The sequence below is a fragment of the Rhinolophus sinicus genome, chromosome 13 (genome assembly GCF_057876585.1).
Source record: "Rhinolophus sinicus isolate RSI-liver-muscle chromosome 13, RSI-T2T, whole genome shotgun sequence".
Lineage (NCBI taxonomy): Eukaryota > Metazoa > Chordata > Mammalia > Chiroptera > Rhinolophidae > Rhinolophus > Rhinolophus sinicus.
Window position 1 is genome coordinate 8,824,571 of NC_142513.1, and position 18,068 is coordinate 8,842,638.

Consider the following 18,068-nt stretch of genomic DNA (forward strand, 5'->3'; position numbering starts at 1 on the left):
AGAAAATAGTGATTTTCTATGACATGGAGGAATAAATACTCATTTTAGAATAAATACCAAAAGAGAGCTACTTAAAACGAGAAAACACCTACATACAGCTTGTAAAGAAAATATGAACTCCACTGAATTTTAATATTCATTTATAAACTACCCATCAAATGTTACAAAGTAACTGGATAAACGTATTAGCTTTTAAAATAAGTCTTGCTTGTTTTTAGGGAAGAACTTGGCAGATTACTACACGCTGAGGGCTTTTAAATTACAAAATCTAAGATTAACTTCCTACTTACCTCCCAATAGCCAATCAGACATCCACCCAATCACGGCATTTTCAGTAGTGTAGCAGGATCTTGCTACAGCTGGGAGGACAGACAGTTTGTGCTTGAGCCAACAGGTCAGTCACCATCACCAAGAGACACGCCTTCACAAATAACAAAGTCAAGATTTTCAATGTCTCCAAGTAGGCACTCACTCCCAAACCTGCTCTGAAAGTTCATCATCCACATTTAAACCCTCCATCAATCTAAAGATGGGAAATCAAAGCAACCATCAGTTGCTAACCATGAATTTGAGCAACTTATGGCATAGAACCAGAACACAGCTGGCCTTTCCTTTTAAATTTCTGACTTCCATGATTTTTCCTCAACATCAAATTTAATTCCTTTCCCAGACTGGAAACTTAGAAACAGCAAGGATTTCAGATACAAACAGCAGCACTGGGGTCACATTTTGGGGAGAAAGGGATGTTTTAGTTCCGTACACTTGCTTCACGGACCCTGAAACCAAGATGAATATATGGTATTGAACGTAACACAATCTGTACCACGATGTGAAGAATTCCACGGCCAGGATGTTGAATTCTTATTTCGAGGGTATTTCAATCTGTTTTTAATTGGGGGAAGGAATTAGAAGGATTATCCTCCACACTGGTTGAAGAGTTAGTACTGAGATCAACTAGCCAATGACAGGGCGACTAATTTGGGATTAGAAGTGGCTCAGGAAGACGGTCAGTTTTATCTTGGGCCTTTCTAATTTTTCAGTATAAATTGAATTCAACACATATAGGGTGGCAATGAAAAGTATAACTAAGTGAATTTGAGTTTCAGAAGATAAACTCTCACACTACATCTTAAACAACATAAATGATAACTCTGGGTATCAAGCAGTTTCTCACATTATCAGAATTAACTACATTTTAAATGCTATCTTCCAGTCCACAGCCACACGTGCACACAACTTGCAGTAAATGTACATACAATTCGGTGTTTATCTTTTATAAATTAAAAGCTAAAGAAGCCAGGACCTTGCTGTAACTTATGCAATAGGGTAAATGATTGTTGGGTGGCTTCTCATGTATTTGCAAACAAGAAAGTAGCCTTAGAGAAGTCTATCTTTATTTGTAAAAAATAATATACAACTAAAGCTAATTTGATTTTTAAAATCAAAGTTCATTTAGTGATAATGTACATTTTATAATAAAATTGTAGTAAAATACTGACATTTGATAGTTTAAACAAAGTATCATTCATGTAAAAATCATGTTGTCGCATGTAAAATTTAATTAGAAAATTCAGTTCATAAAAGTACATATATTTTGTTGATAGCGCATGAGAACATTATCATAAATTTACTTAAAAGATACAGAACAAAATTCACAGTTAGGCTTGACATTAAGTACTATAAAATTTTATGCTGAATCCACCGATATTTCTGTTAATAAGATACACTTGAATTAATTCTGACTACCAATGAATTGACATTTTATTGTAGAACCAAGATCTTTGGTTCTACAATACGTCTAGTAATCAATTATTTTACCAATAATTTAAATGAGAGCTCTAGTCGAAAACACCACTGACATATACCCTTAGTAGGATAATTAAAATAAAAAGCACTAGCAGCTTTGATTTCTACTTTCATGAATACATACAAGGAAAATCTGTATTTTACAGTTAAAATTTGTACAAAAAGTCAAGCCCTGTAGTATTTTTTCCCCATGAGAAAAGTTCTGATGTTAAAACTTTGTTTAAAAAAAGAGAGAGAGGTAGTGTGTGAAAGTATTTTTACTTAAAATGTTGAACCCCTGCACCGCTTATAATATAAATGAAATGTAACCTTCTACATAGTAACATTTTTGCCATTCAAGAGCCAAATTTACAAAACTCACAGAATGTTAAAGCTGGAATGCCATTAAAAAATAGTGGTACAGAAGTGGAAGAACTTGGGTGAATTCAACAAAAAGTACATTGTATGACATGTTGTGCAGTTAACAGTTTAGTGACAATATGTTTAGTGGTCATGTGAACAAAATACATTTAAGTATTCTGAGTCAAGTGAGTTTCATTTAATCCAGACTTTGCTTCTTCATATCCTTTGACCATATAGTGAAAATATCCTTCAAAACGGAGTCCTTTGATTCTTCATTGTTTTCATAGCACACAATTGTTATAAAGGTGTCCATCCTAGCCCTACCATAAAATTAATCAATAAATAACTCTGAGAGAAATATCCATAAGCCACAGGGAACTTACGTACTTCATCCTCGTCTCAGCTTCTATGTACAAACATACTGTAGTGTTTGGGCACAGTGTACAGTGAAATCAGGCAAGGAATGAAGGTTAGCAGCCTTACTCGTAACTTGTTCTAAGTGGATGCATTGGAAAGTAATAAATAGCCTCATAAAATTAATAGCAATAAACTCTACCTGTCAAAGGTGAATACTATATAATTTTCATAAAGTGTAGGCAGTGTTCCTAGAAATCCCATTAAGGAAACCCAAATTGTTCATATAAAAAGTGCACAAGTTTGTCCTGTGTGTAAAAATCTCTTAATTTGGGTGCATTTTTTTTTATCCAAAATGATTCGCACTATTCAAATACATTACAAGAGTATAAAAGCACACCAAAAACACACACACAAACAATAAAAGGAATGATTTCCAGTAAGATTGGGAATGCAGATGAGAACAGGTTAAGGTTAAGGGAGAGTCTCCCATGTGCCCAGAGTCCATGGAATTGCTTTTCAGAATAAGTTATACCCACATGGAATGAGTTTGTAAATCTGAAAGCAACAGGATGGACAAACATGAACTTAAACAACGGTTAGTTTCTTACTTCAGGAACATCGTTTCAATGCTTTATAACATAGGAAGCAACTCCTAAAAACAATCGGGTTGATTTCTTAGAAATTAGAAAGAAAAAAAAAAAGCACTTGAAAACATTACTTAGTTACAATTCACAACAGAAGAACACTTAAAAAATGAAAATAAAATACAGGAACATAGGAGCTGAGGTCCCCAAGGTACCAAAAGAGAGAATCAGACGTCTTCACATTAGAATTTTTAAAAATATAAAGAAAAAATTAACTGGGCTCTGCACAGCAGGTTAAATATGCAACCACTTCAGACGGAAATGATCTAGTCCTCTCACATAGTTCTGAGAATGTGCTCTAACATCCAGTTCTCTAGAGACAAAATAGCAAACGCACATCTATCATTAGCAAAGGCCCCTTTGTTTTAGACTTAAATTCACCTCTGACCCACCCAAGTTCATATTAGCAATGATCAAACTACGAATTTAGTAACATTTTAAGCTTACAATATTTTTTCTCATGCCTATTCCAAGTCGCTGGTTCAGAGGTATATATGCTTTAAACTAGCCAAATGTACAAGTCCCCATGGCACCCTCACACAGAAAACATTCCAACAATGGTTTCATAGTGTTATGATGGTTCCATCTTCTTCTAAGAGTTTCTGATCCGGAGCACGTGTTTCAAATTCTGTATTTGTGCCACTTGCTATGGGTGCTAAGCTCACTTCATTAGAAGGAATAAAACCATTCTGCCCAGACCCCACACTGAGTTCTATCTGCGTTAATGATTCCAGGCTCTCGGTAAGAGGGACGGCTTTAGGGATCTGCTGTGGGACCCCATTGTTCTCGATAATAATGTCCTCTTCCTCGCTGTCTTCATCCTCGGGCTCAAAGCTCGGCTCCAGCTGCTGGGGGTAGCCGAGAAGGCTGTTATCCGTGGACTGGCCGGAACTGCCCGAGGTCCGACTGTTCCTAACAACGTTGTTCCGCTGGTTTGCCGGTCTCACCGTGATGATGAGGTTGCGGCTGTTTGCGATCATCATGTCTGTCACTTGATCCAGACTCTTCCCTGAAACTTCTATGCCGTTGACTTCCAAAACTTCATCATTAACAGCTAATAGTCCTGTGCTTTGAGCCAGACCTCCGGGGACAAGTCTGGAGATGAAGATTCCTGGGACCTTCTCTAAGCCGTGCGGTGTTACCCTGACACTGGAGCCATCCCGGATGTAGAATCCTAGGGGTTTCTCGGTGCCGTATTTGTAAAGACGGACCCTACGATGTGTTTCTGGGAGAATGTCCACATCTATAATAGATGACACAGGTCTGAAGTCCTGGGGCATGCTAATGACTAGATGGGGCTTTTTCCTGTGGTTGTCAGGACGCAACACATTGGTTAAAACATTCTTCTTCTTTATTAGCGTGTCTGTACCAAAGGCACTGTAGTCTGCTTCTTCTGTTTAAAAATAAAATAAAATAATTATGGAAATGCTGTAAAAACACCCATTTATCTACGGCTGAATCTGTACAGAAAAGATAGCTAAAATGCATTTGGTACATAAACACACTAGTTAAATATTAGCTTATTCTAAGCAGATGAAAATGTAGTGCAGCAGTCAGGCGATATCAGAAACGACCACTAGGTGGCCCTCTCAAGTACACATAAAATTACCAAATGTTGAAGTTAAATTTGATAAAGCTCAACAACTATGAAGCAACATTAAGCATGGCAAATGAAATTCAGATAAGTTTTACAAACACATTCTTAAGCATTATTTCACACAAGTTACTTAAAATATACTTTTCCTTCATTTGTTTAAAACACCTCCAATTTGCATGTTTGTCATATTCAACTCAATGACAGGAAAGGGGACACTTTGGATTCCCAAGGCAGATCAACAGCACAAACTCAAATACCTGAGGTTGGCTGGGCAGATAACGTAATTAAATAAAGCAGATAATACACACTAAGTGATAATGTAATTAGATGAATGCATATCAAACACAGGAATTTGGGGATTCTGCAAACACACTCTCCCTCCGTTTTCTGAGGGAGTTCTTAATTTTTCCACTTTTGAAAGAGGCTGAGGTATACGATTTTTAACTTTTTTCTTCACTGTGTGAAAAACAATAAAGTGCAGGGACATTTTGTCTCAGTGGTGGTGACGGACAACAAGCTGGAGAGCTCCTGCCCCATTTAATGGCACAGCGGCTCTGCACCCAGGAAGCTTTTCTTCACTTGAGTGGCCAAATCCAATTTGCCCGAGAGTGTTGTTTTTTAGGTCAAAATCTTCCCATTTTTAAATGCTGACACGCAGTTAAACAACAACAAAAACTTGTTTGCGCTCAATGACATCTGGGGGTTGAATTCATTCTTCAAGCCAACAAGTTATAATCTCTGATGCAAAGTAAGGGAACACAGGGCACCTAAAACCAGATATTCTTAAATTACATTGCTGAAGAAAGACAGTCTACAAACAAAACATCTTCTCATCAGAGAATGAGAAGTAGAAAAGGAAATGAAATTAATAGCAGGCACAAAAGTGGAAGTCATGTTTTAAAAATAACAGGATAAACTAAACACATGAGTCTCCCCTCACCCCCATCTGCAAAGAACTAGTTCAAAATCCTCGACTCAGCTACTGCTGCAGACAATAGTAACATCACCCTTTGTACAGGCCTTTGGTATTCTCTCGCCTGACTCTCACTCCGCCTTATTGATAAGTATTATCATCTTTACCTTGCAGACCAGGAAGTAAAGGATACAAAGGAAGTTACAGAGAAAAGACCCGATCCAGGTCTTCCTAGGAAAATACCTTGGCGTTCCCAGGTTGTATCAACTGTGTGCCGGAGAATGGAGAACCTCAGTGTTCTTTTCTCATGCTACGTGGACATCCTTCAAAAGCTAGTTTCAGAGAAATATACAAGACTAGGGGTCCTTCATTTTTGGCATTTTCCCCCGAGGATAATTTTGTCTTCATTTATAAAGTGTTTGCACTTGTTCTTACAAACACAGAAATTTATTTATAATTTCGCTTTGGCAATAAATCCACTGACACAACAATCTTTTTGGCAAAATTTGGCCAAAAATCTAACAACAATCATCCTCTACTAAATGTATTTTCTCTAAGTTTTGTATATTCATTTTCAAACAATCAATGAAGAAAGCCCACATATTTATAAGGGAAATTCCAGACCATACAAACTGAGAACAAAATTAAATTGCCTACATACCTATTCATGGGAAACCTGACAAAACCCCCAAATCTGCATAATTTGGCATCGCATCCAAACTGTTTGAATGCTCTCTGCTAAATTCTCAGAAGCAATATGCCCAGTACAAAGCCTCCTTTGTCCTCCCATGGAGCTAATCAGTTTCCAGCCACTGGGAAAAGAAATATTTTGGCAGAAAGCCAGGGTGCAGGGTGTTAAAGTGTAAAGGTGAATGTCCACAGGGAATGGGAGTTCACTTTCTACCTGAGTATGTATATCAAAGCACTGAACTCAATGAGATGGAAAGTTTGGAAACTTGGTTCATAGCAACCTTCCACTTGTATAAACCCAGGCTTATGCAACAGTGCATGATGTCGGCTCACGCAGCAAAACCTCCCTTACCGAGCCTGGCCCTCAGCCGGCGTCTCCGCTAACTGGAACGGACAAGGATCCACCTGGACGGCCACTGAACAGCCACATTCCCTGCAGGCCCTCCCTCCGAACCTTTTACTCTTTAAACGTTAATTCTGAAAAGCCTGGTTATTTCATTCCTTAGCTCAGAGTCCTAAGTTACAGATTCAGAGCGGGGACGGGGGTGGGGTGGGGGGGTGGGGGGAGGTCAGGGCCCACTAGTGAGTGGCAGGCACAGATACGAGAAATAAAAGCCTACAGTGGATAATAAGCAAATCTAAAAAAAGAAAAAACTTTACATAAACACCGTCAGCATCTCTGTACAGTAACAAAACCGTAACAATTCATGTTGGAGTCATCAAGAAAGTTCAAGATTATAATGTTTGAAGTTTAGCAGGAAACAGGGAAGAATGAAAGAAGTTTTGAAACTGTTCTAATCCAAGGGTTATGACCTTCCCTGTAAGGAGTGATATAGCAAATATAGCAGGTCAGTCTGTGGCAAAAGCAGCCACAGGCAATCCATAAAGGAGAGCATGGCTGTGTTCCAAGAAAATCTTATTTACAAAACAGCCAGCAAGCCTTCGTTTGCCAGCCCTTGTTCTAATCCAAAATGGTTAAATGAAACAGATCTGGCAACTTTAAAAGGATAAAACGTCATTGGAAGCAATATTCAAATTTTGCAGATCCCCTCTTCTTAACACAAGTCAATCAGCGAATGTCCCAGAAGCGCCTGTCTGTAGCCAGGCTCCCTGGGCTGCTGACGAAGGGAACAGAACAGGTAAGGCGCTTACTTTCACGGTGCCTACAGTGTAAGTGACGAGATGGCAACTGACAGTGTCAAACCATCACATCATTACAAGGATGCCGAGGGCCGCCGTGTCTGCTGTGCCCTGGGAGCCTGTATGTAAGTGGGAGCCCAGCCCGGTTCACAGGGGAAGGCAAGGCTTCCCCAGGGAAGTGAGGCTCACGCTGAGACTGGAAAAGGAGCCAGCAGCTAATCAGGGAGGAGGGAAGGATGGACTTTCCAGGCACAGACTACAACGAATAAAGAGAGGAGCGGGATGGGGGAGACGCAGGAGTCCAGGTACTGACGGGCCGCTTAGCGTTTGGAATGCAGTGAGTTCATGGGTGTGCGAACACCAGTGCGCTCACACAAACCTCTAGTCCAGCCGACTGCACACCTAGCTGCATGGCCCAGGCGGTGGCTCCTAGGCAACCAACCTCTACAAACAGGAGACTAACTGCAGCACAGGACAAAATGATGTAATCAGGAGACAGGAGGGGAGGCTGCTGGTGTCCACAGCGTGGACTGTGGACAGCACAGGTAATAATAAGGAGGAGGAGGACATTCTAAAATAGTGATAACAAGTATAGTAAATACGCAAGCCAATCACATATTTACTATCAGTCAGGGATCATGGACTGTACATAATTGTATGTTCTATACTTTATACGCCTGGCAGCACAGGTTTGTTTACACCAGCACCACCACAAACACGTGCGTGACTCGATGTGCTACAACAGAACTTTTCAGCTCCATTACAATCTTATGGGGTCACCTTTGTATATATGGTCTGCTTCACTGACAGGAGCCCCATTATGTGGCTCAGGACCCGACTGCAGTGAGATTAAAGGGTGGGTGGGGAGGGAGGAGTAGTCCAGAGCCAGTCAGAGGCAGCCAGGGGCCAGGCCGACACCCAGGGCCTGCAGGGAAGTGTTAAGGCGGATGGCGGCCTTCTGCCGAAGGGCAACGGGAAGCAACAAGGATTCTGGTTGCTCCGTGAAGCTCACGCTGGCTGCAAGCTGGAGAATGGACCTGAGGGGACGGGGGGGAGACCACTGCCGGGACAGGATGCTACCTGACCTGGAGCAGGTGGTGGAGATGGGGAAATACATTCGAAAAAAAATCCAAACTCAGTTTTAATCGGCTGGTGACTGAAAAGTAGGTATGTGTCAAAAGCGACTCCCAGGTTTCTGTCTTGAGAACTGGTGTCATATTCTGAGATGTTGCGCCACAGTTTCTTCTATTTTATTTCACTTTTTATTTTTGAGGCCATATCTTTTGTTAAATTATCTTCTTACAATTTACTATTAAAGTGTATATCCTTTAGACCATTTCTAAATTAAACCCTGATTCATTAAAATATAACCTTATGATACATTTACAAAATAACGTCCACTGCACAGGGAAGTTCGAAGAGATTATTCAGGTGCCTGCCCAGTTTCAGGTGTCTGGGCCGTAAGGCCATGTCTTTAGTAAGATGATGTTTAAAGCGAGGCCCTTCTAGTGTTTCTAACAAACTCCTCTGAATAAAGCCAAGACGTAAACGTAGTTGTGTAATGCCATACAAAAACAGATGGTGATATATATATATATATATATATAGCAAGAAGCGGTGGTGTAGATATTCTGATCCGATCTGGCGAGGAGTCTGAGCCTCTCGACGGACCCAGACTTGGCTAATCATCAGGACGACCTGGAAGTTTTTAACAAATGCACATTTCCCTGGCTGGATGCCACACCTACAGGAATGACCTATATTTTAAACATACAACCTTTAACTATTTTCTAATGCTGTTTACTGCACAATAACCTAAACAAGGGAAGGAAAACTCTACTCTGTGCCTCCTCGCCTCCCTCCCTCAAATGCATGAGGACACTCTAAACTCCAACAGGGAAGGGGGTTGGCAAAAGGCCTGCGTGTCCTCTTTGTGAATATAACTTTTAAGATATTAGGTTTTTTGTTTTGTTTTTACTTCCATGATAACAGCCCTAGAAATAGAGTATGGGGTTTTTCTTCTCACAGAAAAAAATTATTATAAAACATAAAACTTTTCATCACTATCTTCGAGTTCACGCAATAGTCATTTATGTATTCAATTGTGAGCTTTCACATCAAAGAAACTTTATTTAGTAGAGTGTATCGGATTTTAAAAGATCATGTGGCTTTAAATTTTTAAATGGCTTTGTAATTTGTTTTTAAAAAATCACTTGGTACTGCATCAACTGTAATGGCTGCCCTGTTGATTCCTAAATTGGGTTCAATAAGCCAAGAAAACAGAAAATGTGTTATAACTAAGCAGTAAAATGTTAACTATACTAAATGTCATGCTTCATGTTAATTTCTTGAATTTAATGTCCATTAAAGCTTACATGAAATCAGCTTTCTACTTAAGCATCTGTTGAGCTTTGACAGAAAAAGTATTACCGTGAGTCACAGGGCACTGTGTAAGTCTGTAAGACAGAAAGTTAACTCATACTTAAATAAGGTAATTCCAGGTCTTCAGAGGTAATCTGCTGAAGGCCGGGGTGTGGGGGGATGTGGGGGTGTGAGGTGTGGGGGTAGGGGTGGTGGTGCTTTAGCCAGGGTGGTCAGAAGAGACCCCTCTGAGACAGTTATTTGAGCTAAGATCTGAAGTAAGAGGAGGCAGCCATGGGAAGAACTAAAGGGAAAGCTTTCTCAACAAGAAAAAGCCAGTGCAAAAGCAGAGACAGCAACCAAGTCTGAGGACAGAGAGAAAGCCAGTGTGGTTGGCTGTGATGAGGGGGAGGGAGCCTGGAGGGAGTGGGAGAATGGAGGACGATGAGCTTGTGACGTCCAGACCAGGAAGGCGTTTATTCCGAATGCACTGAAAAGCCAGTAGAGGGTTTAATGCAGGAATGAACTGACCAACTTAACATTCATTATTTGCTTAAGCCATATTTGTATTAAATTTATATTTTTAAAAACAAAACTTCACTGTTGAAGGGACTGCCTATTTCTAAATCAAACTCTAAGGGCTATTGATTGTACTGGACGTTCACCTTCACGACACAGAAAACTTGTGTTCACATAGATACATATTTAAAAAAGAAATAGCGGAAGATAACCCACCTTAAAAGATGTTAGGATTAATCTCATGATCATGTAAGTGTTACAATTCCAGTAACAAAAACAGGTGGTGGTATAAACCAGCTCCTATACTCTGTCTAACAATTTCGTCAGGTGGCAGTAGTTAAAAAGTCATTCTACATTGGCATACACATTCCAAAGAGCAACTAAATTTTTAATGAAAATTACAATTGCTAACCAGAAAGGCCTACTAATCAACAACAATGATTTAAATCCTTCTGCTTACAATGACAAATTCCACTCGAATGTTTGGTCCTTCTCTCCTCTACCTTTCTTCTCAGGGTTCTGTACACAGCTTTCCAAGCGTCTATGCCTGTCTTCATCTCTGCTAATCCTGATGGCTACTGAAAATTTCAACTCTGACAGACTCTAGATTTCTATCCGAAGCTCCAGTCTACCATTTCCAATTTCCTAATGACATGGTTGAAATTCACCAGCCAGATAAACTTTTTTGTTCTAAAACCAAACCGATTTTCTTTCCAAGTCAATCCTTCTTCCAAATTCTGCTTGTTTCCGGCACCGTCCCCGCACCAGGCTCAAACCCAGAAAGCAGCTCTCTGTTGGACAACTCTTCAACGCGGCACCATCCAGCAGAGCACAGTGACTGTCAAATACTCCCGCTGTATTTCCACAGCTACTTTCCTCACCTACCGCCTTCCCTGGGGCTCTTCCCAGCTGCCTCTTCACCGCCTGCTTCTTGCTCTCTCCTCTAGAAAGCGGCTCACTCCAATTCTTCCCAACAGCCAAATTAATATTTCTAAAGTAATACTCTAATTGTACCCCACCAATTATCTACAAAATCCATCTCAGGGGTCTCTGGGAAAACTGTGTTTGTCAGTATTTTGTAAATAGTCAAGGGGAGGTTTATTCTGTTGGTGGACTTTAGTTCTTCCAAACCCAGAAAAGCAAAGATACATGACACATAATCAGTGGAATTTCAAAGCCCTGGGAGTGGTCCAATGCTTATCAACTGGCTGGAAAGAAAGTTTCATCCTCAAGGGTAATCCCTCCCATTCTCCCAAATTGCTTTCTGGGTTGGTTTACAGACATGGTAAAGCTTTAATTATCCCACCAATACTGGGGGCCTGCTGCTCTCATGCTGGCTTTCTAAACCTCTTTATTTACCAAAGACAAAGGAATAAATGGCACACGACATGCCCATCTGCAGACAAGACACACACACGAAGGAGGCCATGAAGTTAAAAAAAAAAAGAAAGAAAAAGCTTTAGGATTCAAAATACATTTGAAAATGCTTGCCATATAGAGTACTTATTTCAAATGTTCATTGTAAGACTAATATCAATGTTTACATTCCTCCAAAATAATTTTCCAGAAAATTAACTAATTTAATTTCTGTGAAAAATATTCTAAAAGAGAAAGGAAACATTTACTGCCTGCCTGCCTACTACTACGTGCCAGGGCACTGCACTTAGTTCATTTGATCTTTCTAATAATCCTATGCGATAATATGTTCAGTTTATACAAAAGGACACTGAGATGTAGGAAGCATAACTAACTTTCTTTCAGGTATCTATTAAGTAGTAAGCACAGCACTTGAAAGTGGGTTGCCACCAAAAAATTAAAATGTTTCTCTGACTCCAAAGTCATACTCTTCCTACCACATCTTTCCGAATGGACAAAATTCCATTCAATGAAGTGAAGATTCAATACATGGGCCGGCCCCGTGGCTCAGGCAGTTAGAGCTCCATGCTCCTAACTCCGACGGCTGCCGGTACGATTCCCACATGGGCCAGTGGGCTCTCAACCACAAGGTTGCCGGTTCAATTCCTCGACTCCCGCAAGGGATGGTGGGCTGTGCCCCCTGCAGCTAGCAATGGCAACTGGACCTGGAGCTGAGCTGCGCCCTCCACAACTAAGATTGAAAGGACAACAACTTGACTTGGAAAAAACTCCTGGAAGTACACACTGTTCCCCAATAAAGTCCTGTTCCCCTTCCCCAATAAATTAAAAAAAAAAAAAAAAAAAAGATTCAATACATTACTAATTTCTATTATAAAAAAATCTAAGAGGGTTAAAATTAAATTAAAAACACAGAGTGTCTAAAATACACTTAGTGCAGTGTAAAGATAATCATTAACCCAACAATATCACAAATGTTTTAAACCCACTTATTAGTTAATATGGTAAGAAGATTCACACAAAATGTGTATTCATTACGTCCACGGCAAAGTCCTTATATCCAATATTAATGAGGAAAATAAGCTTCTATTTCTCGAACTATTTTTGTAAGCAGCGGTACTTACCCTTTTTTTGTATAAAAATCCTAAGCAGTGGATTGGCCGTTGAAACAGCTTTGTGATAATTATCGTCGTTATTTATCGGTAGTAAGTCTCCATGGATGTCTGCATAGCCGACTAAAACATCAACATTGGGGATCTTATGAACATGTTGTAGTAATCCATAAAACTCCTCAAACTTTCCAGGTTTTGATCTTTCCAGTGAAAACCGACGAAATTCTGCTCCAAACTATAAATATAATAAACATATCCATTAAAAAAAAAAGTAACAGGACCAAATTTTAAAATGCATGCCATAGAAAAATCAAGAGGCATATCATTTCCCTTAATAAAGACGATAGCTGCAGTGACACAGTCTCTTGTCAGAAACCTCATTCCCTGGTGATAAAACAGCACTAAGAAAGGCACAGAAATGTGCCTTCTCACTGCCTCGTCTCTGAAGGGCACCCCCTTCAAGAGATGCAGGCTCCACTCAATCCCTGGGGTAGCCAGGCCTCACTGGGGACTGTCCTGCACAGTGCGTGACTCAGCTCAAACCCTGTCTAGGGCTTGAATCTTGACAGCAATACTCTCCTCACTCAGGCCACAGGGTCACAAGATGTGCCCAAGTCTTTATTTCGACTGTTAGCAAAAAGCATCTAAGTTTCTTCCCCCATAAAAGGAATTACAATTTCACAGGAAGTGGCAAGAAGTAACAGAAACATATACAAAAAACTTCGAACTTCTTGGGATTTAAGGTATGATACAAATGGAAGTATATCATGTAAGAAATAGGTCTAGAGATAAGATGCATCTTCCCTATGTTAATACTGTAAAAAAGCTTTATTAATACATCAAATATATGTCCTACAACTATCCAATTAATGTAAGAAGTGTTTATGTGCTTGGCACCGTGCTAGACCCTAGAGATTGAAAGGCTGAGGAATACACGAGCTCACCAATTAGTGAATAAAGAGAAAAATTACATCAGAGAGGTATTAAGGGATCACACAAACAGGGAGTACCAATATTTATCTTCCCAATTCTGCTTCTGAGGTCTGCTTCCCTACTCCAGAATCACAATTCTGCTCTCCAAATGTTAAATTATTAAAGTGGCTCTTATTCAACACTAAGGGCTGGCTTCATTTAGTCTGTAATAAACAGGATCTATCTGACTTACTACGGGACTAGCATGGCATTTCCCCCAATGTGGAAACCTACGAAAGGTTCTCAACCTGCCTCAAAAACGCATACCAGCCAAGTTTGGGAAATGCTACGTAACTACAATCACACTCTTAGGAATCAGTGGAGACCACACATTAAAAGCTCAGTTAACTCCTGTGGTTGATTAATAAAAAATTTAAAAAAAAATTTTTTTTAGACAAATGTTTGCTGTGTTCGGCCTTTGAACTCATTTTCCCTCTAAATATCTATTATCAGCACCACTAAGACAACCTTAAGCATCATGCAGAGAAAGTCCCTATCAGAATAATTTGAGGTTACAAATGTGTCAATTCATTCTCCCAAGGACCCTATGGGATGTCTGGTGTCACAGCTTTGTCTGTACGAAGTTCATCGGCCTTGCTTATACCCACGCTACTCACTAGTTTCAAATTAAAATAAAAATTCACTAAAACTACCTCTTACCGCTAATAAATAATTAAGTTTCCAAAATACATTCCTGAATCATAAACATTAATATTTGTCAAGAAAATAAGGTGACTCATACCTAAAACTCTCAAAAAGTTTAGTCACACCTTCTCATTTCAAAGTAAATAAAAACTCAGGCACACCCTTCATATCAGTGAGCGTTATGATGTTATCAAAAGTCATAGTTTCTCCTCCATTTTCTTTATTCTGATATCACAACTTGAAGTTCTTAGTGCTTTCTGATTCATCCCAGGGTTTATCACCTCCCCTGATACACCAATGGAAGTAACATCTAATAATTGAACAATTTAGGGCTTCAATGTTTTTCCCAAAGCTTTTGGATGAAAATTCTTTGCTCAACATTTTTTTCTCTTGCTTAAATGTTATGATAAAAAACAATGTATGGATTCAGTAGATGTGCCCTTTTGCAAATGTTAGCAGGGAAAAAAAGGGAGAAATTGTTATGCTTCTTGCATCAAAACAACAGGATTAAGAGAACTGTTTACTACATGAAGAAAAATACTACAATCGAGATAAAATCAAGACTAATCAAGAACTATTCATTATGGGAACTTTACAACTTTTTAGCCTGATCTACTTTTTCCTGGCCACCCAGAATGTGAATAAACATCCTCTTCCTATCTTCTGTTGGTACATTCTAGAAATGCAAACTTAATTTTAATATTCTGTTTGTCCATGAATAATAATTAGGAAATGTACAGCGCAAAGACTGTTCCAAGGTTATTAAAGGACACCACCTTGATTATTGATTAAGAACTTTCCCAACTCTGTAGAAACAGGAAGATAAATAAGTTACCAAAGAAAAGTCACATGGTACCCGGTATCACAATTTAACTATAGCTACATTTGCATTATCCATTAATTTATTTATACCATTTTTCCCTTCCAGGAGCAAAGATAATAAAGTTGACTCTTTTCTATGCAGAAGAGATCCTGAAATGTGGATTTGCATATCACCTCGTCGTGGTTACACCCTAACCACTTACGTAGTGATCAGTTTTATAAAAAGCTGTGATACCACTAAAGCAATGAAAAAGGAAATATTGTTACAAACATCTATCCAAATATTTTTAAATGGTAAAAATGACAAGTGCCATTAAAAAATAAATGTATCAACAATACATATCTGAAACACAAGGTGTCACAGACACACTAGAAAGAGTATCTATACTGTGCAGATTTAGCGCCAGCTAGAACAATAGTGGGATGACACTTCGTTCCCTGCAGGTTCTCAGAATGCCTTGATTCTATTTAAGAGACATGGTTCACTAACAGTACAGCATGGCAGGTCAAATATTTAACATATAGTTTAGACTAAGTATGGGAAAGATTCATAAGTCAGTTGGCAGAAGGGCAGAAAGCCTGAAATTCCAGTCCCCCAGTGCTCAAGGTTTCCTAGCCTGAGAGATAAATTACTATTTGGTTGTATTTATCAGTGCACCTAGAATTCCTACTCATTTTCCCCTATGATTAAAAAAATTACTGACTTGCTACCAAGATTAGGACCACAAACTGAATTTTAATATCACGCAATATCATAAATGTTTTTCTTTTCTTAACCTCAACTCCCACAAAACCAAACTAGATTTACAACAAATGCCATGAGAAGGTTCAACCATTGGGCATGAACCACCAGCACCACTATACTGCTGGAGGAAAAGCTCTATTTTGAGTTATCTTAACCCTTAGTTCAAGTACTGTCACTTCAATTTGTTTTGGCAGGTCCATGCAGGACGCCAGGAAGAGCATATTCCTTAGTATCCCTTAAATTATTGCTCTAATCACATTTCTATTCTTATTAAACAGAATAGTTTCTGAAACTCGGGCCTATCCTGATACAAGTTAAGTCACAGATAACATTTTAAAACCATGTTAAAAAATGAATGTTGATATTCTTGATGTGATGATCTCAGTTACAACAACTTACAGAACTTTGCTTATCAACTCTAGATAATAAAAACCATTCTACCCACAGGCTCCAGGGAGCTTGCCTTACCCCACTTCACTCAAAATCACTCCTCGATTTTGCATTCTTAGCAGTCTTACATTCACTGATTTCATTATTTTTGAAGTTGGTATGCTTTTACTTTTCTCCTACGCTTTTAAGTACTTTGGTCTTCCCAACTCTTATGTTAAACGTTCTCAGGGCCCAGCCAGCGTCCTCGTTTGTATTCCAGAAAGCCTGAAAGTTCCTCTGTAAAACGGCTTTAAGGTTTTGTCTTCAAAGCAGAGCTTGGGGAAGTCATACTCTGTGTTCTCAGAGAATCACACTAGATTATCTCAGCTCCTTTTGGCTCTTCAATTCATAAAAATCTTGCTGAAAACGTGCCTGTGGCTGCCGACCACCTTCAAATTCCATTCCCTACCTAATCCCTATTGACTACTCTTGCAATTGAGGAATTCAATGGCTACCGACGTTAATTATCAGCAGCTTGGCATACCGCTGGTCAAGAACGAAAACACTTGATGTGAAAAGGTAGCATGCTGGAATGAAAAGAGCATCGAGACTCGAACTGTAAAGTGCTCCTCAAACGAAAGGTGATAGTGCTAATTTTACAGATTAAATGCACACCGAAGTTCGCGCTAGGAAAACCCCTAGCAGGAAGCAAAGCTAACTTTCAAAGGGCTCTTTAGTTCCCTGGGTTCTTTCTCTCTCGTTCACCACTCGAGGAACCCCTGCACCACAGAAACGGGTAACATGTTGTGATCGCGGGTGCTCCAAACACCTTGTACTCACAGGCCAGGAGGAAGAACTCCCCCAAACCTTTAGAAACCACGCTGCGCTCAAGCGCCTCGGTGGTATCTTGGCCCCTACTCCCATCCTTGAACAGGAATGAGATTTAAGGAACGAGATAAAATGCTCCACTGGTCTTTTTCCTACCTGGGCCAGGAGCAGACACAAGGCCCCCGCCTTTCTCCCCTCCCTTCTCAGCAAGTTTATTATCCACCATCTCCTGCCTCCAAATCCCACTACCGCGCCTCCACCGTCCCAGGCTCCCCGGCAGCTCCTCAGGCCGCCCCCGTGCCTCCCCCGGGCCCCGGACCCCATCGGACGGCCGCTCCGCCCAGCCCGGGCCCCGCGCACCTTGCTCTTCACCTCCATGGTGCCCAGGCAGCCGCTGCCTGCCCCGTGCCGGTGGCTGCGGTTCATGCTGAGGCCGGGCCCCGCGGCGGCCTCCCAGCCGGGCCGACCCCCGGGAGCGCGGGGAGGGAGTGCACGGTCGGCGGGCTCCGGACGCGGCAGCGGCCCGGGGGCCTCCTCACAGGCACCTGCAGAGGAGCGCCAGCGGCTCGGGTGTCCGCACAGAGATCCGCTCGGCTGACTCCTCACACGGCGACACCGAGGGTCGGACTGGCGAAGCGGCGGGCGGGGACGCGACTCTCCCTCCGGGCCTCGGCGGCTGCCGCGACGGCGGAGGAGGAGGCGGAGGGGGCGGAGCAGAGGCGACAGGCGCCGCAGCCTCGCTCTCGGCCGCCTCCCCCGCGAGCCCGCGCGCGCGCACCCGGGGCGGGCGGGAGCCGCGGCGCGTGCGCGCGCTCACCTGCAGCCTCCGTGG

General features: G+C 40.9%; 1 protein-coding gene across 1 annotated transcript; it reads right to left on the bottom strand.

Moving 5' to 3' along the window:
- Positions 1-1,536: 1,536 nt before the first annotated feature.
- On the bottom strand, positions 1,537-18,068 carry PARD6B (par-6 family cell polarity regulator beta). The gene is made up of 3 exons (XM_019726092.3): positions 17,597-18,068; positions 12,868-13,090; positions 1,537-4,542 (listed from the first exon to the last, which is right to left on the bottom strand). Exons 1-3 carry the CDS (start codon positions 17,660-17,662, stop codon positions 3,713-3,715), a joined length of 1,119 nt encoding a protein of 372 aa, XP_019581651.1. The 5' UTR covers positions 17,663-18,068; the 3' UTR covers positions 1,537-3,712.

Coding starts and splice junctions, on each gene's coding strand:
- PARD6B (XM_019726092.3), bottom strand. CDS start 17,662: ATGAACCGCAGCCACCGGCACGGGGCAGGCAGCGGCTGCCTGGGCACC. Junction 13,091..17,596: donor CCATGGAGGTGAAGAGCAAG/GTGCGCGGGGCC, acceptor TTATATTTATAG/TTTGGAGCAGAATTTCGTCG. Junction 4,543..12,867: donor GATTTTTATACAAAAAAAGG/GTAAGTACCGCT, acceptor ATTTTTAAACAG/AAGAAGCAGACTACAGTGCC.